This window comes from Tripterygium wilfordii, chromosome 19, assembly GCF_013401445.1.
Source record: "Tripterygium wilfordii isolate XIE 37 chromosome 19, ASM1340144v1, whole genome shotgun sequence".
Lineage (NCBI taxonomy): Eukaryota > Viridiplantae > Streptophyta > Magnoliopsida > Celastrales > Celastraceae > Tripterygium > Tripterygium wilfordii.
In genome coordinates, this window is record NC_052250.1 from 4487484 (window position 1) to 4514560 (window position 27077).

General features: G+C 35.0%; 2 protein-coding genes across 5 annotated transcripts; one reads left to right on the forward strand and one right to left on the reverse strand.

The window, feature by feature from the left end:
• Positions 1-231: 231 nt before the first annotated feature.
• LOC119985848 (DEAD-box ATP-dependent RNA helicase 7-like) lies at positions 232-6398 on the forward strand. Of its 2 annotated transcripts, XM_038830285.1 has the most exons (14): positions 233-845; positions 1472-1606; positions 1726-1866; positions 1976-2087; positions 2879-2949; positions 3105-3259; positions 3343-3454; positions 4178-4279; positions 4368-4428; positions 4507-4675; positions 4787-4883; positions 4997-5091; positions 5608-5741; positions 5937-6398. In XM_038830285.1, the coding sequence occupies exons 1-14, from the start codon at positions 342-344 to the stop codon at positions 6167-6169; spliced, it is 2121 nt and encodes a 706-aa protein (XP_038686213.1). In that variant the 5' UTR covers positions 233-341; the 3' UTR covers positions 6170-6398. The 2 variants fall into 2 exon arrangements, with proteins under 2 accessions (XP_038686214.1, XP_038686213.1); XM_038830286.1 differs by lacking the exons at positions 5608-5741; positions 5937-6398 and adding an exon at positions 5281-5504 and having other exon boundaries at positions 232-845.
• Positions 6391-9796, reverse strand: LOC119985849 (bidirectional sugar transporter SWEET2-like). 3 transcript variants are annotated; one of them, XM_038830289.1, is made up of 7 exons: positions 9523-9796; positions 8331-8367; positions 8007-8223; positions 7745-7903; positions 7522-7641; positions 7299-7434; positions 6391-6839 (listed from the first exon to the last, which is right to left on the reverse strand). In XM_038830289.1, exons 1-6 carry the CDS (start codon positions 9581-9583, stop codon positions 7321-7323), a joined length of 708 nt encoding a protein of 235 aa, XP_038686217.1. In that variant the 5' UTR covers positions 9584-9796; the 3' UTR covers positions 6391-6839; positions 7299-7320. The 3 variants fall into 3 exon arrangements, with proteins under 3 accessions (XP_038686217.1, XP_038686216.1, XP_038686218.1); XM_038830288.1 differs by having other exon boundaries at positions 6391-6646; positions 9523-9795; XM_038830290.1 differs by lacking the exon at positions 6391-6839 and adding an exon at positions 7018-7194.
• Positions 9797-27077: the final 17281 nt, after the last annotated feature.

Consider the following 27077-nt stretch of genomic DNA (forward strand, 5'->3'; position numbering starts at 1 on the left):
GTACGATTTAGATTTCACAGTTTGTTTTTGAAAAATTATATATATTTTTTAGATAATTTTTTTAAAAAATAATAATTATATTAATCATATAAAAAAAGAAAAAGAATAATAATGCGGTCATTTGATATTCCTTAACGCGCCGTTAGATCGTCAAACACAAAATGGTTTTGCAATCGGACGGTCCAAAACACCCACACCGACAAACTATAAGACGCAAAACCCTAACTGCGCTTCCTCCTCTTTCTCTCCTGCTTCAGTGGAAGAAACTGCCACAACAATATTCTGTTGCAGGAGAAGCTCTCTCTGCCTCGTCAATCACATACATATTATCAATCGTTTCTATGCCTTCGTTAGCTATAGAGAAGAAAGAGGAGAATAAGATGAAGAAAAAAGTAGTCTTGGATACCCCAGAAATTGACTCTGCAACTCCGAAAAAGAAGAGCGAGAAGGACTCAAAGCTCATGGACACCAAAGGAGGTGAAGAGAATGATGATAGCTCCAAGAAGAAGAAGAGTAAGGGGAACAAGAAGCGAAAAGCTTTGGACATCGAGCTAGAGAATGGGTTTGGAGAAGAAAAGAGCGAGACCAGCTCGGAGCTTGGTGAACCTGTGAATTTGAAGGATGATTCTAAGAAGAAGAAGAAGGCGAAATTGGAGGCGGAAGAGGTGGGCGAAGAGGGAGGAAAGAGCGAGAATCCTAATGCGGTGTCGAAGTTTCGTATCGCAAAGCCGTTGAGGGAAAAGCTGAAGGAGAAGGGGATTGAATCGTTGTTTCCGATTCAAGCCACGACTTTTGATATGATTGTAGACGGGTCGGACTTGGTGGGACGGGCACGTACGGGTCAGGTATATTTTTTCCCCGAATGTGTGAACATGATAGTTGTTGTTGGTGCGAATCTCGGCTCTGTAAACGGTTGAGTTTGAAAGCCGAAGCTATTAGGAGTGCCCTTTAACTGATTAACGTGCAACCTTTTAGATTGGATTATATGTTTTTGGACGCATAAATAAACAAAATCATTATATGTTGAACAGTTGCAGGCTTATATGATTTAATAGAATGTCTCTTTCTGAGATGAAAGGTTTCATTTCAACCATTTTAAATGTTAGTTTGGGATTGTGCAAATAAAGAAAATCTAGGAAATAATACAGCCATAACTACTTACGTAGCAAGAACCAGAAATTCTGCTAAATGGCTGGGAAAAGCAAGCATTGGTATTTGATGTTACGGTATTGATGCCTATATATATATATATATGTATGTATGTAGTCAAATTGGTATAGTCTGTGTGAAGCCACCTCGTTTGGTAATTGTGGATGTTATTCATTTTGAGATTGAGTGGTCACTAATGCACCAACCCAAATACTTTTTAAATTTTGTTGATTCACTATGTTATTCATTGCACAGTATGTAACTGAAATAAAATTTTGACGATTTCTCTATCTGTTGCTTTGTCTTGTTTGCAATTCTGCAGGGGAAGACACTTGCTTTTGTGTTACCTATCCTGGAGTCTTTAACAAATGGGTTAGCAAAATCGTCAAGGAAGACCGGATATGGTAGGGCACCAAGTGTTCTGGTGCTTTTACCAACGAGGGAATTGGCAAGCCAGGTATCACACGACGGCCTATTTAATCAAAAAAATTACATGAGGGGTCCATTTCTAGTGTTTCTTTCTTTGTTTGCACACAATGTAACGTGGATTATTTTTTTTTTTTATTGTTCTTTAAGGTGTATGCTGACTTTGAACTTTATGGTGGGACAATGGGTTTGATGTCATGCTGTTTATATGGAGGAGCATCATATCACTCTCAGGAGTCTAAACTCAAGAGAGGGATAGATATTGTTGTAGGAACACCAGGTCGAATAAAGGTATCATTTCATGCATATCATCTGATTTGATACTTTCCTGGTTTTGTTGATGTGTGTCAAATGTTTCCGTTTTTTATTTGTCATGCTTAAAATTTTCTAATTTCTGCAGGATCACATAGAGAGGGGCAATCTTGATTTGAGCACATTAAAGTTCAGGGTTCTTGATGAGGCTGATGAGATGTTGCGGATGGGTTTTGTTGAAGATGTTGAACTTATTCTTGGTTTGTAATTCTGCTGCTTAAGTAGAATACCTTCAGTGATTTATTTTCTGTAAATGTGAAATGTATCCATTGGACTTCTTGCTTTTTCTGTTGTTACTGCCTGCACTATGGAAACATCCTTTTGTGTCTTGTTAGGGAAATGGCTTTTATTTTTCTTATGACTTGTTTAGTGCTGCGTTGAACTCTATCAAATGCTATTTAGTAACTGATTTATAATATTATCTTTCTTCTGTATAACTAGTTGCTGGCAGTATTTGTCAACCTTTACTGTGAAGCTAAAGAGATGGTTGATATGTTTATTAATGGCTTAAAGGTGCTGTATTTTGACCTGTTTACCCTCCTGAGATTGTGGCTTCTAGGTATTGCTGGGTGCAAAGATGTAGTATGCACCAAACAACACATTATCTGGTCTTGTCCATGTATACTTCCAGTTAGCTTAAGCTCACCTGTCATGGGAAGTAGCAATTTGCTCTTTGCTAATTTTATTTTGATATCTTAGAGCTTTTGACAGTGCTTTTGAACTCAGTATTAATTGCTCCTTTCAGCTACTCAGAAAGATTTTGGTGTTTGTTTGAAACAATGTTGTGATTCTCTTTCCATAGTTTTTTTTATAGAACATGCCTGTTTGTTAGTACTTTTAGTATCAGACCTATGTAACTTTTGAATCTCCCATTTGTCCGACTAAAGTTGCAGATTACGTTACTTTGGTGTTCTTTTATCTGTTGTATTGTATTGCTGATGGGAAGATTGAAGTGGAGGGTTGACTATTTTGCGCATGTTGGGTTTTGTAGGGAAAGTAGATGATGTAAGCAAAGTTCAGACACTTCTTTTCAGTGCCACCTTACCAAGCTGGGTAAAAGATGTATGTTTTTCCACTAGATTTTGGTTTATATTGTTCTCTCTGAGTTGGATTTTTGGATTTGCCACTTCTCTAAAGAACACAACTATGAATCTCTTGTCAATTTATTATTTCTTCTCTGTTTCTCATCTCATGATAGTCTATCTTTCCGGTTTCAGATATCTTCGAGGTTTCTTAAATCAACAAAGAAAACTATAGATCTTGTGGGTAGTGAAAAAATGAAGGCCAGTGCCAGTGTCAGGCATATCGTTCTTCCCTGTAGCACTTCAGCAATACCTCAGCTTATTCCTGATATTATTCGTTGTTATAGCAGGTTGGTCTTGCACTGCTCTGCTAGGTTTTGCTAACTGTTTGGTTTCTACTTCTCTCTCCTCATATGAAGATGTTTTATTCCAGTGGAGGCCGTACAATTATTTTTACTGAAAGAAAGGAGTCTGCTGATCAACTTGCTGGGTTGTTACCTGGAGCACGACCTTTGCATGGGGATATCCAACAATCTACAAGAGAGGTAAATTTGTTCTCAACGTCATGCTTGTTTTATCAAGATTGTTTTGATAACCAAAAACTGGGTGATCTAATCATTCATTCACCAGAAAAAGAGAAAAAGAAAGATGGTGGCTAATGCAATTTCCTGTTTAAAAAGTTGGACATTCTTGGAGGCTGTTTTGGTTTTAGATGTAAGTTTAAACTTTAAACTACAGATGAGTCATATATGATTTTAAAAAGTGCTAATAAGGCCATCATGTTGTACCCTGCATCGGGTAGTAGTGTAGGAATTCCTTCCTATAGCTGGACGGCCTGGACTGCCAATAATTTGAATGGCACTTTAGTAACTGTGCCCAGAGACAATAGTATTTAGCCTTGTTTTGATATTTTGAATGGTATTGATTTGGTGTGTATTCAGCTGCAAATCATTTTTAGTCTGAGCTTTGAGTTTAAGAATCATTTTAGGTCCTCTTATACCTTTTAGAAAAAGAAAAAAAAAATCTACTGTTGGTTTATTCTTGATGTTTGAAATTAATGGAAGCATGCATGCCAGCCAGTTAAATTCGTACTTACTAACAAGAATGCTTGAAACACAATGATATATTGGAAAGAAAAATGTTTCATATTCTTGTCAAAAACTGTCTGTAGGAAAGAGGGATTTATATTTCATATAGAAAATGGGACTTGCTTATTCCATCATCTAAGTTTTCAATCTCTTGCTGATTTTGGGGTCTGGTATCTGCAGGTCACTCTTTCTGGATTTAGATCAGGAAAGTTTATGACATTAGTGGCCACAAATGTTGCTGCTCGTGGACTGGATATCAATGATGTGCAGCTAATTATCCAGGTTTCCTTGTGTTCCTTGTGTTTATGTTGGAATTTTTTTTGTCCTATTTTCTGGAACATTTACTTTATTACTTGTGATTACTGATTAGTGTGAGCCGCCGCTAGATGTAGAAGCTTATATACATCGATCTGGACGCACTGGAAGAGCAGGTAAAACAGATTCTCCTTAAATTGTTCTAAATCCCTGGGATGGTAACTTGATGAAGGGATTCTTATATTTCTTTTCAGGAAATACTGGAGTTGCTGTTATGCTCTATGACTCCAGAAGGCATAATTTTTCTAAGATAGAAAGAGAATCTGGTGTGAAGTTTGAGCATGTATCAGCTCCCCAGCCTGCTGATATTGCTAAAGCAGTTGGTGAAGCAGCAGCAGAATCAATAACTCAGATTTCTGATAGGTTTGGTCTTGTTTCATTAATACTCTAGTGCTTTCCCATTCAAAGAAAAAATAAAAAAAATAAAAACTCTAGTGCTTTTGACGTCTAATATTTTCGTGTATCCAACTGTAGTGTGGTTCCTGCATTCATGTCTGCCGCGGAGGATTTACTAAATACCTCTGGTTTGTCGGCTGTAGAAATACTTGCAAAAGCACTTGCAAAGGCTGCAGTAAGTTCTGATGTTCCCGTACTATCATTTAGTTATTGTTATTTATATTATTGTCACTAAGATTCATTGCTTTTTTTGTTCTACAGCCTAATGGTTTATTGGATGACATGCAGGGTTATACTGACATAAAGAGTAGATCACTCTTGACTTCTATGGAGAACCATATTACGCTACTCCTTGAAGCTGGAAAACCCATCTACACACCATCGTGAGTCTTATCACATGCCACTTTTGTTCTTTGATATTGATGACAAAAATCTGTGGACAATTTACTTTGAAAGTTATGGGAAAATTTTCTATATTTGATCTAGTTTTGCTTAGAATTGTTAATAAAGTTGACTTTGTCCTCCCCAAAAGACCAAAATGAACACCAAGTAATGTTTTGTCTGGACTGCAGCTGTCAGCCTTCTGTGCTTGTCGCTGAAATATTAAACAGGGAAAACAATACTTCGTGGAAGTATGTTGCCTTTTTGCTAGCAGATTTGTCACACATGGAAGCCATGAACGAGGAACAGTGTCTTCGCCTAAATTTTGTTTTTGTTATGTTCTTTATATAGCTTGTTATCTATGAAGGGAACAATTACCATTCCATTAAGTGGTGAATTGGATTATCATTAGGTGTGTTTGGCTCTTTAAACTGGTGGGTTGTCCACTAATCTCATTTTAATTAAGCAATCTGAATTTCAATGTGTTTGACTCCCCCACTTTCTGGTGAACATATCAGTTTTGCTTATGGTGTGCTGAGGAGATTTTTGCCCGAGGAGAAGGTCGAATCTATCAAGGGTTTAACTTTAACAGCTGATGGAAATGGTGCAGTATTTGATGTGGCTACAGAAGACTTGGATACTTTTCTTACTGGTAATTGTTGGCTTTATTATAGATAATTGTATCCCTTAAAATATTGGTTTCAAGTTTCAACTAGTTTGTTTGTTCAACTTAATTTCCTCTCTTCTCCTAAATTACAGCAATTACTATCTTGTCAAGTCTGCTTTCTCAATATTGAGTCCTTTTAATTTGCTTTGTTAAATTTTAAATCTGTTATTCTGTTTGCAGGTCAGGGAAATGCGGCAAATGTGAGCTTGGAGGTGTTGAAGGCATTGCCTCGTCTACAAGAAAGAGAGCAATCAAGGGGAAGATTCGGTGGAGGTCGGGGTGGCTTTGTTAACCGGAGAGGTGGTGGTGGTGGGAGCAGAGGTGGCAGGGGAGGTGGTTTTGCTGATAGGAATAATAGGTTTTCAAACAACTCCGGTGGCAGAGGAGGTTACAAGGGTGGCAACAAATGGTGAAATGCTTCAGTTTTCTAGTAGGCATTTTTGTTAGTTGACCCGACCAGAGGGAGAGAACTTTTCGGACAATGAAGAAAATATATTTAGCATGGAGCAGTGATACATAGCTCGTGGTTCCCCCGCTTTGTTTTGTTATTTTAATTTGTTTGATTCATAAGAATAGCTCGGCAACAACAATTGCCCGTATCCAAGAATTTTTAATTTAAATAGCTAACGGTCAATTGACTGACATAACCTATGCAATAAAAAAAAGATAAATTAAATTACAAATATATATGTGAGTTGATCTAAAACGGTGCGCTGAGTGCGACTGAATCGGTGCGCATAATAGATCATTCCACATAAGTGACTAACTCAACCAGGTTAGATTAATCTTGAGAGCCGGTGAACCTTCGCACCAAAAACACAAAGAATGGAACCCTAGCCGCGCCAAGAGAAATGCCAACACAGAAACCAAACGAAGACGTTGAAAGAAACCTGTTCATCAATATAAAGATAATTGAGACAATTCAATAATAACATTTTCGAGACACTCAACACATGATTGCTTTCTTGATCAAGTTTCCGCGGATCCAAATCAACCCTACTTTTATGCAAATTTAAGTATGTAAAATCCGCGACACACGCTGTTTCTTGGTGAACAATGACTACTATGTATCAAAGCGCAAAACTGCAGGTCAAAAGCAAAGGCATTCTAAGATTCCAAGCTCATTAGTTGATATGGTTGAATGACAAATGTGCAATTATGTATAAGAGAACGCTTTGAACCTCTCATCACCGATGACTACATAATCATCTAAGAACATGTAAAACAAACACATACTATGTAGGCAGAGAGTAACATAAAATAAGCGAATTAAGGAAACCCTTAATGACAATTATAAGGTATTCATTCATTTTAAATTAGGATTTCAAGATTGCCTTATATCAGGCAGCAGACGAAGAAATTCCATTCACCATACACCTCAACGAAAAACTCTTCCCTTTGTGTTGTCCCAAAATCGGTTCAAAACTTTTAACTTTATCTGCCATTCACTATACACGTCAAAATTCTCCCCCATCTGTTGTCCCGGAATTGTTTCAAAACATCAAAAAAAGGAAGTTATGAATGAAACAAAATAACTTTTACCTTTGTCTGCCAATACTCTTACTTAAATGTATGAGACCATCAATGGCTCTCTGCAATCTTCTCTAGATTTGTTTTTATAGTGAAAGTATAATGCCAACTGTACAATCCCCAGAATAGTTCCTATTCCATTTGGCACCTAAAATATATATGTACAAAAAAAATTACAAGGGAACAAATAATGCACATACAGACTAGGAGATGGAATGTGTTGAAGGAAACTTACATAAATAAAGACATCGAGATTAAATATCCCATATAGCAAGAACGATATGCTCATCAAGAAAGTGGAAAGCGAAAGATAAAATGGCATGAATTCAACACTCTCAGTGCGGATCACCAACTTCTGGAAATAGATAAGACGAATACTACTTCAAAACTTAAGCAATCAAACGAACTGGAATAACGCATCAACTGAGAGGAGACAATACTGCTTTTGATTGACTTACAATTATGAACAATGGAGAAGCAAACATTGATATAAGAGAAGCGCAACTCAATAACCCAATAAAGATCCACCTCATGCCTCTATCAGTTATTTGCAGACTCCCATAGACTACGATTGCAAATAAGGCAAAAACTGCCAGAAGAAGTCCAAGCATTCTCAACTGCCCACAAAAAATGAAAAAAATTAAGCAAAAGGGGGGAGATAACATAAGAAGCTATTAGGAACTTGCAATGCTAAGGGCATAAAATAAAAAGGCAAGTGACCTTTTTCGTTCTCTCTGCATATACAATGAATAGAATAATGTAGGCCAACTGAAAAACTGCACCGATTGAATTGACCGTCATAACCAGTACATTATCAACAGATATGAGGGGTGAGCCATACCACACGCAGATCAAACAGTTCAAGAGTGCATATATATATGGCAGCCCCGAGAACTGTTCAGTTGAACAGTTTCTAATCACTCTCCTAAATGTATGTCTGAGAGAGGAAAACAGACAAAGTCAGTTAAGTAATGATATTCAATGGCCACTCACTAAGTCTTAACCAATAACCATATTGAACAAAGCACTCAAGAAAGAACTTACATAGGTGACAAAAACAGCCCAAAAGCAAAGACGTTCCCTGCAATAAAGAAGGTTTATTATGACAGCACTCTTGAATATGATTCATATCAAGGTTTACAGCCAACACAAAATCTTTACTATGCAGTTCAATCATAAGTAGTATAGTACATGCTTTGAGTGATGCAAGTACCCAATATCTTCCAAGAATCAAACCGAACACTTATTTATTTTCTCATCCTTCTTTCTTATATTCCACTTTACACAGTACGTTTCATATTCCCAAATTCCTTTAGGATTTCCTTCCTTCGATGCAAGTTCTAGAAAATTGTTGTTCTTTTTTCTACTTTATGCAAGTATACTAGGGAGCTTAGCAGTTATGTGCAGATAAGTGGCTCAAACACTTAACAAGCATGAATCTGAAAGCAAGTCAAATGCAGAATGTCAATTAGATTTAAGGCTTTCACTGAATTGGTTGGCATCACTTGCTTATAACATCAAGAAATACTTATTTTAAAGCTAATTACTTACACTTCTTTTGTTCATTGACAAACGGGTTCCGTCACTCTCAGAAAGAAAGAATATTATTGAACTAGCTATTGAAATTGTAGAAAACACAACTTGCACACTTTACAGAGCAAGAAAGTACTTCAAACATGCATAACTGATATAATTTCACATAAATTGAGAATAATGAGTTAGACACACTACAACTCTGTTAAGCCAACTAACAATGCTACAAAACTGCTTGAAAATCTGAAATCTAAAAACCCCATTCTCAAAAAAAAAAAAAAATACACAATCTCAACTTGATTTCAATTATCAAGTTCCAACTTTCAACAAGGAAGCATTGAGACGGCAACCAAATTATCACAAAAGGAAGAATAAGTTAACCAAACAATTCCAGCAGTACATAATTCACACTTCTAAATCAAAAGGTCGTAATAATTGAACTGGCATTTACCCCTAAACTGTAAAACCTCTTCTTCCCCTTTAACCCAAATCCCACCGACCAACAAGTTTCACAAACAAGGACCTCATGGGTATATCCACCTTTTGTGGAGAAGATTCACATGTATCCAGAAATACAGAACACAAACAACTTTTACCCAAATTGCAATCAAACTGTTATCTGGGTTTCATGAATTTGACTAGTTCCTCACATAATTACAAAAGAAATCAAAGCAAGAAACAGAGAAAAGGGGGGAAGCGTTACCGGCGATTCCTGCTGCATCCTTGCAAATTGACAAGGCCGCTGATGGACCAGAAACGACCATCAATCCACTTCGATGTCCAACCCTCACCAGCCAATCAGAAGCAGACCCAACAAAAATCAACTCTAATTAATGATTTTCTCCGACTCTTCAAATCTCCCTCCCTCAATTTATTTATCCTGCAACTTGCAAGAGCAAAGAAACTGACTTGTACGCCAATAAGAACACAGAAACGGCTGTACAAACTTTCTGTCCTCAAATAGACAATTCTTTATTTGTTAATTTGCGTGAGTTTTTTCTCTTTGTTGTGCTCGACTAGTTTAGGATGGTCAAACTATATTCGGATGTGATTAACTAAATACCTTTAAAATTTAATTCAATTTAGGATCGGATATGTAAATATTTTTTTTTTTTGGGTCCAGCAAACAAGGATATGTAAATATTTGATAAACACATAATGTTGTCTATCTGAAATCTATTTTTTGATTACCTTTATTTTTTTTTTAAATACTGTTAAAAAACATGTTTTTCATTAGAATCAAACTTTGAACAAATCTATATTGAACAAATTTATTTTTTTGAGAATGGGAGATAGTCTCGTTGGTCAAGTTGTCTGCTCAGAACCTTAGGGTCTAGGGTTCTATTCTCATCAGGGGGTTTGGGATTTGAGTAGTTTTTCATCCGCTGTGGTGGTATTCATGCCCCTCGAACATGACTTAGCGTGTGTGTGACCTGTGGGCTTTTCAAAAAAAAAAAAAATCGATAAATAATCCAACCATACTAGTATTTAGTTTTATTGCTTCTACTGCTCGACATGTATGGTCGCTTTCTATGGGTATCCGTATACCATATCAATATGGATTTTCTTAGAACAATGGTGGTTGAATTGTCGTGTCTGAGCCACTGATATTACTGTTCCTCTCCTACCAAGTCTATACTACTTTCCTCAAATTTTTATTTTTGAATTAAATTTGTTCCAAACTTGGACAACCTAGAGTGTGCTACTAGTCAGAATTCATTTGCAATAAATTACTAGAATTAAAGAAGACTCGTTTATATTCACGTCATACGATTTTCGTTAGATGGAGGTTCTTAGAATTCATCTAATCTATAAGATTGGAAAAGTTCAAAATAATTAGCTCTGTTTTATTTAGGTTGAGAATTTAGAAAGTCTTAACGAAAATTAGGGCGACTCGTTTATTGGATGAACAAAATTAAATTTGTATTATAGAAGAAGGCCGGACACAATTTAGATGGTTGAGATATCGATTTGACTATTTATCCAATAAATAGGATTATGCAAGAAACACGGATTTTGGATCACCAACTATTAAAATAAAAAATAATTTATTGTTCCACAAGCAAGGGGTTTGTGTTATGTCCAAAATTCATTAAACTAACAATGCTTAACTTGTAATTCAAGCGTTCAATATTTACATATATAAGGATAAGGATGTGAGTAGTGCTTGTTACGTATACACTTACATCTCAAGAATTATTCAAAATACAATACAAACAATATGTTTTAATATATATTTAGTGCCATGTGGGGAAAGATGTTGGGAGTGTGTCATAAAAATATATCATGTATGATGACAATTCTAAAATTTATAGATAATATTTTATTATTGTATTTGTGTTTTAAATGTTTTACTTAACGTTTCACTTATATGTGAATGTTCTGTAAACATTTAGGGATGTTAAACATAGTAATATTGGATACTCAGATAGCATAGATATCTATAAAATTCACTATTACATCCAAAATAAATTAATCACAACTAGATTAACAAAGCTAAGAACTTTGTTAATATAAGTTGTAGAGTACAGATATCTCCAAAAAAAGGGAGTGGTTTGTCTTGACTACTCCTCTCGAATAGGTGCAATAGTGTATGTAAGGAATTGGACATATGCCACCAGGGTATGAGAGTACACTTACATAGGAATGGACAACCAGAAAAGTAATATGGATGAGTTGTTCATTCTATAGCTGTGTGAGTACAATATCTCTAAAGGTTGAGTAGGGTCAATTCTCTTGCACTCATAGTGTATGCATTTTTATTCATCAAAGAGTGAGACACGCCCTATTGTTGATATGCTTGAGGAATTGGACATATGCCACTAGGGTATGAGAGAACACTTACAATATAGTCATTCATGTATTTTTGGATTAAGAAAGTGTAAGCACCCACCTAAGATGTTCAAATTAATCTACCCATAAACTATGCATAGTGGTCCTCAATGGTCAAGCGTTAATATTCAGTTTGATCAACGGGTCAACCTAATATGCTTAGTGGATAGATACAAGGGAACCGATAGCTTAGGGGAAATATGGATTTTGGAGTGTTTAATGATAGATAAGCTCTCATCCAACTTACTGGGTGTGGCATGGAGGATATATTTGTACACATCTCACATGTCAAGGACAAGTTTTTAATAAGAAAAGTTTCGATGTAAGAATCATACATCTCTGTGAGTTCATTCATAGTTTAGCTGGTGTCAAATGAATAATGGATTAAAATATTATTCTCAATCACAGGGATTGATGACCGACACCAAAGTGTGTGTGTGTACTTACCCCAAGTGTAGGGTATCGTCAAGTAATAAACCGGTGAGTCCGGTATCGATCCACGAGGAAGCAATGCAAATTTGAAGTGAATGATATGCAAATGACTAGCTAACACTAATAAACACAATGAATATCAAATAAAAGCAAGTAAAAGAAATGGGTCGAATGACTCGGTAGCATGAGCGATTTTGTAATCAAAGTGAGCACAAAGTGGATTTAAAACAATTAATTAAAAAAACCTAGTCTCTAGTCCGTCCCGGTGGCTACTCGGTTCTCATACTCAAGGTATCATTGCAAACACACACAACCATACACAATGCATTGTGTGATACTATCAATCATGCATATGCAAAGAGAATTGGGATATAAGACTTCAATTCATGCATGTAGGCCATCGGGTCTCTTAATCTACGATGAACGCAAAGGGATAAGCACCTAATATTATGGATTAATGTTCCCCCTTGGGGCTCGGCTTGGCTAACACCCTAGTTTCACACTCAAAGATCAATTAACCATAACTCTCCCATGCACATTCCTAAATTAACCCAAAACCCCATCATCAATACACATAATTAATAGCTATGCAATGAAAAACTCAATTAATTAAGGAAATCATGCAATGGGTTTAACAATTCTCAATCGAACACATTAGATGCAATCCCTAGACTAGACAATCCAAGAATACAATCAAATATGTCATTCCCATAGATCCAATCACACAACTATCACGAAATTAAAAGAGAGAAATCGAAGCTACGATTCTTTGAGCATACCTTGAGTAATCGAAACCTTGCACCCACCGTTCGGGACTAGAAACTAGAAAGAGAACTTAGCCACTCATTATAATGAGAATAAACATCAATTTTATAGATGAAAACCAATGTTTACAATCAAGATCACAAGAACTAAGTAAAATCCTAGAGAGAGAAAGAGAGAGAAAAACAATGGAGGCAAGAAGTTGGAGGAGATGAAAATTGTGAAGGAAGACCCAATCTTAGGGTTTTCTCCTCTTTTTACAATAGAAATTACCTATCTACCCTTATAGAGTCGTTCCCCATTGGTTACAAGCATGAGTTACCCCAAATACCCTTAAAATTCTAGTGCAGAAAAATTGCAGTTCCGCGGTAGGTGTCCGGACAGGTGTCCGGACGGGTGTCCGGACACCTTCATGCATCCATCAACTTTGAAGCCTCTGCCTCAATTTGTGAAGAAAGCGTCCGGACGGCACTTGAGGTGTCCGGACAGGTGTCCGGACGGGTGTCCGGACACTTTCTGAATCCCAGCTTCTTCTTTCAGCTCCAAAGGTGATCAATTCAGTCATTTACGCCCGATTTCCTGCAAAACCAACGGGAAACATGTATAAGAGTAAAATTACTTTATTTTAACACAAATGCATTACTATAAGCACTAGGACCTCCTAATTAGATGATATTAGGACCTCAAACTAGAGGTCCGATCAATTGACGGTAAAGAAAAATATTTCGAGAACCTAAATTTGTATGTCCTACATAGTCCCCTAGGTAGCCCCACTTTAGTGTCTCTCTTCCTATTAAAAGAAGATCAATAGAAATCGCGAAGTCACTATGGCTATGCTAAGAAACTCAAGGAAAGTTTTTGTATTACAATAGATTAATTTTATGGGTACTGGTTTACTAACGAAAGCCCAATAATAAAATTAATTTTTTAAAGATATAATTAGTATTTATTATTAAAATTAGGATGTGTGAATTTAAATTCTGTGAAATTAAATTCAGAATGCAGTTTGGAATCAAACAAGATATGTGCAGGCTTAAGAGTGTGCATACAAACCTAGGAGAAAAGGGATTGCTCAGTGCAGGCTCCATTTGGTAGAGCGGAAAGATTGATTTTCAATGCTAGCAGAAATGCTGTAGAAAAATAGCTGAACTTAAAGCTATGGAATATGTTGTGAAGTGTTTGGTGAACTAAAAATTGATGTTAGCGGAAATATTGTTGAATTAAAGTATTATAATATTAAATTTTATAATTTTTATATTAAATTTTGTTATTAAATTTAATCTAATAAATATAATTTTTATTAAAATTTAGTTTACGCATAATTATTTTTATTAATAAAACTAATAAAATAATTATTTTATTAAATATAATGTTAAGTATAAAATTTAACTATTTTAATTAATAAAATATATTGTAATTATTAACTGTATTACTAATTTAAATATATTTTAAAATATATTTTAATTAAAAACTTTTTACAAACAGTGGAGCCAATGTGGGACCCACGTTTACTTTTTGTTTAAAAAAAAATTGTTCGGAAAACTCTTTAAAGCTCCCAATGGGAGCTTATAAAGCGCCAACGGATCCGCTGGTTCTGCTGTGCTGTTTGGCACAGCGGAAGCCGGAAGCGGATCTGCTTCCACTTATACTGTGCGAAACAGGCAGCTAGTGTTGTGCGTTGGCCTAAGGCTAACGTGGGCCAGCACAACAACTAGGCGTGCACACATCCCTTCCCCCCTCTCTTAGCTCTAACCCTATTAGAATTACTAACTGTAATTATGAGATGATTCCTAAATCTAATCCTAATTTTATTACAAGCACATCTCTTTTCTTTTCTAAAAATATGCACAATTCCAAAGCTCCAAAAAGATGAAAAATAAAGATTTCCAGAGTAAAAAGAGAACTTTCTAGTGTGATTTAGGCTCACCCCATAGGAGATTTTTATTTGTTTTTTGCAGAGATTCTAAGGGGAATACCAATAAGACAATGCAGGCTTTCCAATATGATAAAGATCATGTGGTGGTTCTAGCATTCAAGAAAAAAAGAAAGTAAAAGATCTTGATATTCAAGAGGTTGGTTACTTTCTAAACCCCTTGATGTCATGCTTTGTTTGCTTGTATGATCTAGATTTAATTTGTATATATATATAAACCTAGAAGCATTTTAGGATTATTTATAAAAGATTAAATTAAAACTTGATATTGTATGTTTATTTGCCATGTTAAACTATTATTCGTAACCTAATAAAAATTTCAAACACATGCTAGAAAATAAACATAGCTTGGTCGTGGTGTTAGATAGGGGTTGTAGTGCATGTTCGTTAAATTTTTTATTTGTACCTATGCTAAAACGTTCCTAAAACATTTCCGCTAAAGTTTAAAGTTCATTTCCTCAACCAAAATAAATAAGGTGTCATAGCAAGATAATTTTGCTTAGAAATAAATATTTCCGATAAGAATCAATAAAAACTTCTGTGACGAAAATGCTAAATTTTTCGTTCTCTTGCTATGGGTAATCAATAATCTTCGAATAATTCATCCAACCCCAGGATAGCTATAATGTTTTGAAACTCTTTATAACATTGTAAAGTTTGCTTCACTCTTACTACTTGTCAAGTGATTATGAACAAAATTAGTTGTCCCTCTTCGGAGTCCAATTCTGGTTTGGATGCCGATGATGTTGAGACATCGCCTGATGCTGAGGGATCATGATATTTTGTTTCAAAACTTGCATCTTTTGGCTCGAAAAAAGTTGTTTCATGCTTTTGCCTTGATTACTTCACAAGCTTGATTTGCTCTAAATTGACCTCTTACCTTGAAAAGGGAAAAAAAAGGCTCGACTTATTATGACTATTGAAAAGATTAAAAATTCATGTCTTTTACAGGGTATTTCAAAAAATGGGTATTTCAAAAAATGGATTCCTATTTGAAACGTGCTTAACCACATGAATAAGCTCATACTAACCTATCAATTGGTGATCTAATTCGGGATTTTCTTAGGAAGTATGGAAAGAATTAGAATATAATAATATCGATTCATATAGATATAGTAGAAAAGATTCTCCATTGATACAAATGCTGTACCTATGTGATAAGGATAGCACATGCCCAAGTTATGAATGAAAGGCTTAAAAGAGAGACATAGAGAAGAGGCGAGAATGAACAAACACTTTATATCTGCTACAAGAAGAAATGAGAAGTGGAAATGACATGGTTTTGAGATAATACATTTAAATATCTTATTTTTTGGAATTTATGTGGAACTAAAGTGAGAGAACAAAAATGGAGGGCACCCAAATTTATGAGAGAGAAACAAATACGGGTAATATAGGTTAATTTAAGTGTAATAAATTGAAGATCTAAATCTTGATGTATCCATTAGAGGATGCTGAAAAGTGAAAAGCTTTGTTATTACCAAGCTAAAGAGAACAAGAACTAAGAGCAAGATAAATTGTAGAGAAGAGGAAGAAATACGATTTCATTCAAACCCAGTTCAAGTTAACAAGAAAGAGAAAATTTTGAGCTTATATCTTCTCATACTAGAAACAATGGTTAAAGGCTCTAAACTGTCTAACTAGGATTTTAAGTCCTACAACAACTACAAGAGGAAGAGAAAATATAAAAAAGTCATTTGAAGAAAAACTAAGTCTAACTTGAATAATTAGACTTTAAGAGCAAGATTTATGTTTATTAGAAAAATAAAAGAGAGCAAGATTTGTTGATATAAATAACTCTAAAATAAATATATATAACTCTAAGTCCCCTAATCTGAATTTTGATGATTAATCACATTCAGCTTGGAGAGAAAGGTCTTCGAGTTGATGGACAAGCACTATCTTGATTAGTACGTCACTTAGTTGGCTTGTAGAGAAATTGTGTTAAGGGTTTAACCAAGCCTTCTTGAATATTTTCTCTAACAAAATGACAGTCCAATTCAGTGTGCTTTGTCCTTTCATGAAAAATTGAATTGCTCCCTATGTGAATGGCAACTTAATTATCATAGTAGAGTTTTAATGCAGAGTGATCTTGATCTAAAAATCTTGAAGGTGTTAGGTGTCATGCCTCGCTTTCGGTGATATTGTAAGATTCAAAATACACATACAAAACTATGACACATATGGCGCAACATTAGAAACAATAATCGCCAACCTGTAAACAACAATCAACAATCGTTCTTAAGAGGACTCAAAAAGCATTAAGATATAATTTCAACACAACCAGAGTGTAAAACTTCCATGGTCACATCATAGCGGAAACAAACATCATCTCAAGTCTAGGGTGATTTAGTTATACACAACATTTGAAATAATAATATCTTAAACTGGTCCTATTAATGACAAGGAAAGAATAACTAAACAGGACATTGGCTACACTGTACCACTATGCCTCCGGCAGACGCTCATCTAAATCATTTTGACCTTTAGAGAAGAGAAGAAGTTAGTGAAAGCCCAGTAGGGAATTAAAAAATATACCAACAAGTAATTAAACATAAAGATACGTACCAATGGTGGGAAGGAACCGCACTAGATTCGGGTCCCAATAAGAAAGTTACCAAATAATAATATACCATAATGGGATAACACATGACAAATGTACATTAAGAAAAATGTAAGTTACAACACATATGTATATATATAATTATATATATATATATATATATATATATGAAAACAATCGGGATTAATTGAGTCGGACATAATGTCAGGGCACTCGTTGACAAAGTGTTGATATATACACATAAGATCTATTTGCACATTGGGCATTTGAGGAAAGTGTACTCCCAAACAATTAGGATATCTAGATACCTAATAGGCGGTGGTTGTACACCCTAACCCCAACAACAATACAACAACAATCATCCTCAATTGTTCCAACAAAACCGACTCTACTTTACACCACAATTTTAAACATGGTTTTCACACACAACAAACATTATGCATCATTTGTCGTCATACAAAATCTATGTCAACAAACAACTGATACAACTAAGTTGCTCCACAATATAGGTTCATGGAAACTAGTATACAATAAATGTAATAGCGTGGTTTCACAACCTTAAGTTACTTTATACATAAACATATTTAAATTAAAAATCATCATCTTGTGGTCCAACAAACTTGAAATCCCACTAGGAGTGGCATAATGTCCAAGCCGAGACATCGGCATCACTATGAACTATTTGCTGAGCTCCACATGAGAATTTATGCAATACAAGAAATACATTCTTTATATGTAAATTAAAATCTCAATTGATGCATAATAAAAGAATTTAATGTACTAAAATCTTAATATGTGAAAATCCTTAAAAAAAAACCTTTGTAAATCATGATGCACGAATAATAGCCAAGGGCTACACCCAATACTATCCATGGAGGAATGCCAATGGAAAGAGAGTCGAACAACGTCCTTGGATAAAATGACTAATACAAGGTATTTAAGGTATACGATACAACTGTTAAACAAAATATTTCAAATAAACTACTTATAGCAAATGATGGAACAATACCAATCTCCAGTAATTGGTATTAAAACAAGAGAAGTGTAGTCTCAACAACAATTAAAGGCAAGGAAGTTCCCGTATTCCCTAACTCTTATAGACAATCATTCTTATGTGACGGATCGAGTTTAACACAAGAGGGGGGGTGAATTGTGTCCCCAAATTCCAATTGGAATCTCTTTTTCAATTTAAACAAATTAATGGCAATTAACAAGTAGCACACAAATTTGGACTCTAATGATTTTCCTAATCAATATTCAATCCAATGCAAGATGTGATACAATATAGTGAATGACCAAATATCAAATAATCAAGAATTGCACAAAACAGATTTTCAAGCAACACACTGCACACAGATTTTTCAACTCAGATTTTACCTATCAAATGATGTCAAAATGTAACGAAATTTTATATGCAATGTCACAACACCTTAATAAACACTATATCAAAATTTCAGATCAAAATTCAAAGTTTAAGGCAGTCTGCTAATCTCGGACAGATTAGGGTTTTGAAAATCCTGCAGTTTGAAACAAGTAGTAAATATAAACAAGTAAACAAAGAAATCAACACAGCGATTTATAGTAGTTCGGAGACCCTTCTCCTACGTCTACTACCTAGATTCACCAACCTAGGATTTTCCCAACTCCACTAAGGTGTGGTTTTAAGAGACCCACAAAACTCCTTACACCAAGGGTTTCTAAGAACTCCCTCAAACTTCAATGTTTACAATTTCCCCTAACAAAGGGAATTTCTCAATGGGATTTTCAGCCAAGGTTCTCACAGGTTACCTCAAAGGTATTTGGTATGGAACTCTCAAGATTACAGCAACACTCTCAAAGATAGGATTTTAAGAACAAGAGAGGTTTAGATTGTAAGTAAACAAAGCCTAAAGGATATAGGAACTTCCCTTTTGCAAAAGCAAGAGTAGTGAGAAGTCTTTGATTGTAGAGGCTTGTATTGGAGAAGATTGTTGTAGCAAATAGCAAGAAGGCTTGATGATTGATGAACTTGATAGCAAGAGGTTTCTCTCAAGGATAATTTTTCAATTTGCTTCTCCAAGTTGTATGAAAGGGAAGATCTTCTTTTAAAGGCAATTCTCTCCTATGCTTGCAGCCATTGGATCAAATTTCAAGAGTTGATCTCTACCATCCATTGCAGCTCCTAATCTTGATCATTGATGATTTGAGCAAACAAATCTCCACCATAGAGCATATAGACGTTGCACATGCTCCTTTTTTTAAGTCAAAAATTGCAAGCAAGAAAGTTGTCTTATGCACAACCATTTGATCAATGTATGTCTTCAAATCTTGACCATTCAAACTCTCTTTAATTCTCAGCCATGGATGTAGATTGTACTATGCCATCTTGTCCCTTAATTTTGAATCAAAGACTTCAAAAGTGATCTCTTAGTCAAGGATCTTGTTTGATTGCACCAACCTAACTTTCTTGGTAGCACATGTCTTGAGTGAAAATGTCAAACAAGAATATATCACTAATGATAGAGAGGACAAGGTTTGTCCCACATGTTTGAAAAGAGTTGTATCTCCATGAAGACCACAACCAATAGCCTCAATGTTTGATTCATTCAACTTGATAAAGTACCTTAGTGGAAAGTTGGCAAATATAGGATTTTTCATAGTTTCCTAGAGCTCCAAGCTCATTCTTAGAAACTGGACTTCGACCACTCTTGAACATACTGAATTCTGAGCCATATGAGACCACAAGGATGATTAACCTACAAGGAAATAGGAGGTAGAACTCCCCAATTGCATGTAAGCTCAAAGAGCTTCATATAGAGCGCATAGGTTAATTATATTAGAAAAACAACCCAGAAAATTCATATTACTGCATGATAAATCATTTTATATGTATTAGAATGTCCATGTAAAATTTCATAACAATCGGAAATCGTTTGGTCACTCAACCAAGCAATTTGATCACTAATAGTGAAACCGATAAATTCTAAGTGTAAATTCAAAGTCATTTTGCTAACTCAGTGTAAATGACCTTTTCTCTTGAACTTTAATAAATCAAATATGTTCATAGTGATGAAACTAAGATGCACACGAAATTTCATTTAAATCGGAGTTCATTTGGTTCACCACGTTCACAAAGAACACATATGCACAAAATTAGGTAAAACCTAGTTTTGGCGGAATTTAAGCATATGACCAAATATATATGTGATGCACTTAATTTCTCATGATTATAGTCCTAGAACATATATTAAGCCTTCATGTGCATGTGGTTCAAGTTTCAAGTCATTTCGACCTAAGTTGGTTAAGATATGATAATTGGAAAATTAATGCTCTAACTTAGTTCATGTATGTTTGTTTTCAAAACTTAATTTCCAGCACTATCTCAAAAATATATAGTCATTTAAATTCAATTCATATAAATCAAATATTGCTTTAATGTTTCATTATCATTTATAAATGATTTAATATCATCAAAATTAGACATATAGGACCATAGGTCCAACAATCTCCCCCTTTTTGATGATTACAAAACATGCATGATATAAATGTATATTTGATTGTAATTGAATTTAATATCAATTCAAAGTGCATTAAAAAGTTTAATGATATCAATTTAAAACAATTTTGAAACTCATATACAACTTTAGTTAAGTAAGCTTAGCTCCCCCTTACTTTAACATCTTTTCTCTCCCAATCATGGCATATACACTCCCCCTTAAGTTATGCCTATATATGCATTTTGGCAAATGATTTTAATGCAATTTATCATCATGTCTCTCCCCCTTTTTGTAATAATTCAAAAAGTGGAGAACTAAGGGGTTGATGCAAGTTGTGGAAAAGATTTATAAGCATTTTTGAGATTTTATCACAAAAGTGATTTAAGACCATAAACATACTTCAAATAATATCAAAACTAGTTCTCATCAACAAATAGTCATGGCAACACACCAATTGAACTAATAGAACCTAAGTGACCTAATTTGGAGCCTATCACACTAAGTGACCCATGGCCTCCTAATGACACTAGGTTACTCCCCCTTCAATCATGCATACCAATTTATACATTTAGCTTATAAGCACATATCACCAAGAAAATATAATAAGCATTCAAGTTCAATCTTGGGATATCAATCAAACAAGGATATGCATTCAAGTAATATGCTCTCAAGGTGCTTCACACAAACCCAATGCATTTCTTAGTTTTATGAATCTATCCTTAGCTAAAGGTTTAGTGAACAAATCGGCAATATTATGTTCCCCTTCTACATGTTCAAGCACAATGTTCTTTTTAGCAGCATGATCTCTAATGAAATGATGTCTAATGTCTATATGCTTAGCTTTACCATGATATCTAGGATTCTTAGACAAATGTATGGCACTTATGTTATCACAAAGAATTGGAATGTTTGAAAATTCCATATTAAAATCAATCATTTGTTGTTTAATCCAAAGCAATTGGCAAGTACAACTACCAATAGCCATATATTCGGCTTCGGTAGTGCTCAAAGCAACACATGTTTGCTTCTTGGAGAACCAAGATATGAGCATATTTCCTAGGTATTGACAAGTACCACTAGTACTTTTCCTATTTATTTTACAACCCGCAAAGTCGGCATCTACAAATGAATGCAAGTCAAATGAAGATTTCTTATCATACCACAACCCTAGGGAAGGTGTGTCTTTTAAGTACCTAAGAATCTTCTTTATGGTCATGAGATGTGTTTGCTTAGGATTAGATTGAAATCTTGCACACATGCAAACACTAAACATAATATCGGGCCTAGATGCGGTCAAGTAAAGTAAACTACCAATCATTGACCTATATCTCTTTTGATCAACATCATTACCATCTAGGTCGGGTTCTAATTTGGTTCCCACTCCCATAGGTGTGGATGAACCTTTAGAAATATCCATGCCAAACCTTTTTAATATCTCATTTGTATACTTAGTTTGACTAATGTGAGTGCCAAGTGGGGTTTGTTTAATTTGTAAACCTAGAAAGTAAGTCAACTCACCCATCATACTCATTTCAAATTCATTCTTCATGCATAATGCAAAATCTTCACACATAGATTCTAATGTAGCACCAAACACAATATCATCAACATATATTTGCACAATTAGCATATCAAGACCTTTGTATTTAATAAACAAAGTATCATCAATACTACCACATTGAAAACCATTTTCAAGCAAGAACTTAGACAATCTTTCATACCAAGCTCCAGGAGCTTGTTTTAAACCATATAAAGCCTTGTCTAGTTTGTAAACATGGTTTGGAAATTTCTTACTTTCAAATCCGGGAGGTTGTTTAACATAAACTTCCTCATTTATCACACCATTTAAAAATGCACTTTTCACATCCATTTGAAAAAGTTTGATATTTTTGTAACATGCAAATGCAAGCAATAATCTAATAGCCTCTAACCTTGCAACCGGTGCAAAGGTTTCATCAAAGTCAATGCCCTCTTCTTCGCAATATCCTTGGGCCACTAATCTAGCTTTGTTCCTAGTTACATTACCATTTTCATCTATCTTATTCCTATAGACCCATTTTGTTCCTATAATGGTGTGGTCTTTAGGTTTAGGACAAAGAGTCCAAACCTTACTTCTCTCAAATTGTTCTAACTCCTCTTGCATGGCATACACCCAATCATCATCATGCAAAGCATCACGTACATTTTTAGGCTCTACTAAAGAAAGCATGGCAAAAGAGTTTAAAGGATTAGAATTGACCGTAGAGTCCCTTTTGGCTCTTAGTTGCCTTCCTTGATGCAAGTCTCCAATAATTAGTTCTTTTGGATGAGACTTCATCACCTTGTATTTGTGAACACCCGGTTGTTCCATAGCATTTTCAGCTTCTTTTGGTTCTTCATTTCCCTCGGGTTCACCTTCACTTTCTTCATTTGGTGGTGTTTCTTCATTTGAGGTATTCATCTCCCTTAAGTTCTCCACCAAAGGGACATCATCTTCATCTTCTTCTAGCAATTGTACTCCATGTGTACCTTCATTTTTGTGCTTCAAAGGATGTTCCAAATCTGAAAAATCATTTTCTACACGCACATTTGGAGCAAGTGTGGTCATATCATCGAATTTAACATTTACACTTTCTTCCACAATTTTAGTTCTAGAGTTAAATACTCTATATGCTTTAGATGATGATGAATATCCTAAAAATATTCCAATGTCACTCTTTGCATCAAATTTATCCAAATTGTCTTTGGTATTTAAAATAAAACATTTAGCACCAAAAACCTTAAAGTAATCTACTTTAGGTTTCTTGCCATACAAGAGTTCATAAGGAGTTTTCTTTAATCCTTTTCTAATGCTAAGTCTATTACTCACATAACATGCATTACTAGTAGCTTCGGCCCAAAAATATTTAGGAAGATTATATTCTAAAAGCATGGTTCTTCCTAGTTCTTGTAAAGTTCTATTCTTCCTTTCTACAACCCCATTTTGTTGAGGTGTCCTAGGAGCACTAAACTCGTGTTTAATACCAAAAGAAGCACACAAAGAATCAAAATTAGCATTTTCAAATTCACCTCCATGGTCACTTCTAATTTTTGAAACCTTTAAGTTATGCTCATTTTGCAATCTCCTAAGTAAGTTTTCAAAAGCATGCAATGCATCACTTTTATGCACAAGAAACAAACACCATGTAAATCTAGTATAATCATCCACAATAACAAATGCATAGTATTTTCCACCTAGACTCCTAACTCTACTAGGACCAAATAAATCCATATGTAACAATTCTAGAGGCCTAGAAGTACTAATATCAAGTTTAGGCTTAAAAGACTCTTTAGTTTGTTTACCCCTAACACAAACATCACAAACATGTTCAACATTGAAATTTAACTTAGGCAATCCTCTAATAAGTTCATTGGCACACAACTTTTTCAATGTAGACATTCCGATATGACCTAATCTTCTATGCCAATGCAAAGCATCATCATTCTTAGCAAGCAAGCAAGATATTTTAGAATTTTTCATAGCATCAAAATGCATTACATACATATCACCACTTCTACTTCCTAATTTCACAACATTACCATAAACATCAAACACATAACATTTATCATTTTTGAAAAGAATATCAAAGCCTTTATCGGCTAAATGACTAACACTCAATAAATTAAAAGATAAATTTTCAACCAATCTTACTTCACTAAGGGAGAAAGAAGAGTTACCTATGGATCCCAAGCCTAGGATCTTACCTTTGACCTTGTCTCCAAAGGTCACAAATCCTCCATTCTTCTTTGCTTCAAAGGATGTGAATAATGAAGCATCTCCCGTCATGTGTCTAGAACAACCACTATCCAAATACCATTTGCATGACTCGGATTTGGATTTTAAGCACACCTAGATAAACACATGTTTAATATACCTTAGGTATCCAAACTTTGGATCCTTTGGGGTTAGTAGCAATAAAGGCATGTGCATCAATTTTGAAAGTTCTCATCACATATGCTTTCTTTTCAAAGTCATTCAACCCTTTAGGCACCCAAACCTTCTTCACATAAACTTTTCTCTTCCTAGGTGTAGTTCCCTTAGGAACATTAGCCTTACCCTTGGGGTAGGTACCATTTTTGTTCACATTGACCGTGGCCTCCTTAGCCTCTAGGGTGTCCTTAAGTTTCATAGGATCATATCCTAATCCACTCTTGTCAAGATAATGTCTTTGAGATGCAAGAAGTTCATCCAATTTAGAAGAACTCATAGAAAATTTTGAAAATTGTTTTTCAAGCATATTGTATTTCTCATTGGCCATATCAAGCTCTTTTTGTAGAGAAGAAGAGTTAGGCATAATAATGCACTCATGATCATCCCATGTATCCAACTCACCTTCTAGCTCATGAATCCTAGCATGCAAAGCATCTAAGTCATGTGAATTGCTAGATGATGCAATGTCACTAGAATTAACACATGTTTTCAATTGATCTTTTAAATCCTCATTTTCTTGAACTAATGCATCAAGTGAAAAACATACATCATCATATTTAGATTTCAAATCACAACACTCATTTAGATGCATTTTTTTCTACTTTAGAAAGTCTACTAACTTCTTTCTTAGTATGCTTGTGTTTATGCATTAATTTCTCATAAGCAATATAAAGTTCATCATAAACACAAGAGAGCTCATCATAAGAAGGTTTAGAAGATGTTACCATCTCATCCGAATTTGATGAGGACACTTCCTCTTCCTCATTTGCCATGAGACACAAGTTGGCTTGGAGTTCCTCTTGACTATCACTTGAAGATGATGATGAAGAATCATCCCAAGTGGCCTTGAATGCCTTCTTCTCCTTCTTCCCTTTGTCCTTCTTCTTCTCTTTCTCTCTATATTCCTTATGCTTCTTCTTTTGAAGCTTAGGGCAATCGGCCATAAAGTGACCTACTTTGCCACACTTAAAGCAAGTACTCTTTTCTTTCTCTTTCTCCTCTCTCTTTTCTTTAAAAGCCTTTCTATTCTTGAATCCTCCACGTTTGTTCATCTTCAAGAACTTCTTGAAATGCTTAGCTAATAGGGCTGCCCCTATTTCACTATCATCATCACTAGAATCCGAACTAGTGTCACTATTGATCCTAAGAGCTAAGCCATTTTTCTTAGGTGGTGCATCTTCCTCATCTAATCTTGACATCTCCAACTCATGTGTCATTAGACTTCCTATTAATTCCTCTATCTTAAGCTTCCTAAGGTCTTTAGCCTCTTTAATGGCTACTACCTTATCTTTCCAAATCCTAGGTAAACTCCTAAGGATCTTTTGGACCTTATCAACTTCCTCATATGGTTTGTTCAAAGCTTCTAATTCATTACATATGCAAGTAAGTCTAGAAAACATCTCCCTAATGCTCTCACCCTTTTTCATTCTAAAGGTCTCAAACTCGGTGACTAGCATGTTTATCTTAGAGTCCTTCACTTGACTTGTTCCTTCATGCTTCAACTCTAACATATCCCAAATCTCCTTTGCACTCTTACATTGAGCTATGTAATCAAATTCACTCCTAATAAGTGCAATGTGCAAAGTGTTGATTGCCTTATTATTTAGGCTAAGTAATCTCTTATCTTCCTTAGTAAACTCACTCTTTTCCTTATCTACCATCTCATCACCCAAAAGTTTCCTAGGAACATAAGGACCATTCTCTACAACTTCCCACAAATCATAATCAATGGAATTTATAAAAATTTTCATCCTATTTTTCCAAAAACCGTATTGCAAGCCATTGAAAAATGGTGGTCTATTCATGGATAGGCCTTCGGCCTCACCATAAGAATTAATATTTGCCATAAATATGCCAAATGGGATATAACTCCTAGTTTTAGCTAACCTGCTCCGATACCAATTGACGGATCGAGTTTAGCACAAGAGGGGGGGTGAATTGTGTCCCCAAATTCCAATTGGAATCCCTTTTTCAATTTAAACAAATTAATGGCAATTAACAAGTAGCACACAAATTTGGACTCTAATGATTTTCCTAATCAATATTCAATCCAATGCAAGATGTGATACAATATAGTGAATGACCAAATATCAAATAATCAAGAATTGCACAAAACAGATTTTCAAGCAACACACTGCACACAGATTTTTCAACTCAGATTTTACCTATCAAATGATGTCAAAATGCAACGAAATTTTATATGAAATGTCACAACACCTTAATAAACACTATATCAAAATTTCAGATCAAAATTCAAAGTTTAAGGCAGTCTGCTAATCTCGGACAGATTAGGGTTTTGAAAATCCTGCAG

Excerpts from the sequence above, each read along its gene's own strand:
- LOC119985848 (XM_038830285.1), top strand. The coding sequence starts at position 342 with ATGCCTTCGTTAGCTATAGAGAAGAAAGAGGAGAATAAGATGAAGAAA. Across the intron at positions 4,676-4,786 it reads ATAACTCAGATTTCTGATAG|TGTGGTTCCTGCATTCATGT; the intron begins GTTTGGTCTTGT and ends ATCCAACTGTAG. Across the intron at positions 5,092-5,607 it reads AAACCCATCTACACACCATC|TTTTGCTTATGGTGTGCTGA; the intron begins GTGAGTCTTATC and ends TGAACATATCAG.
- LOC119985849 (XM_038830289.1), bottom strand. The coding sequence starts at position 9,583 with ATGGTCGTTTCTGGTCCATCAGCGGCCTTGTCAATTTGCAAGGATGCA. Across the intron at positions 7,642-7,744 it reads CTTCTCCATTGTTCATAATT|AAGTTGGTGATCCGCACTGA; the intron begins GTAAGTCAATCA and ends ATCTATTTCCAG. Across the intron at positions 7,435-7,521 it reads ATCTCGATGTCTTTATTTAT|GTGCCAAATGGAATAGGAAC; the intron begins GTAAGTTTCCTT and ends TATATATTTTAG.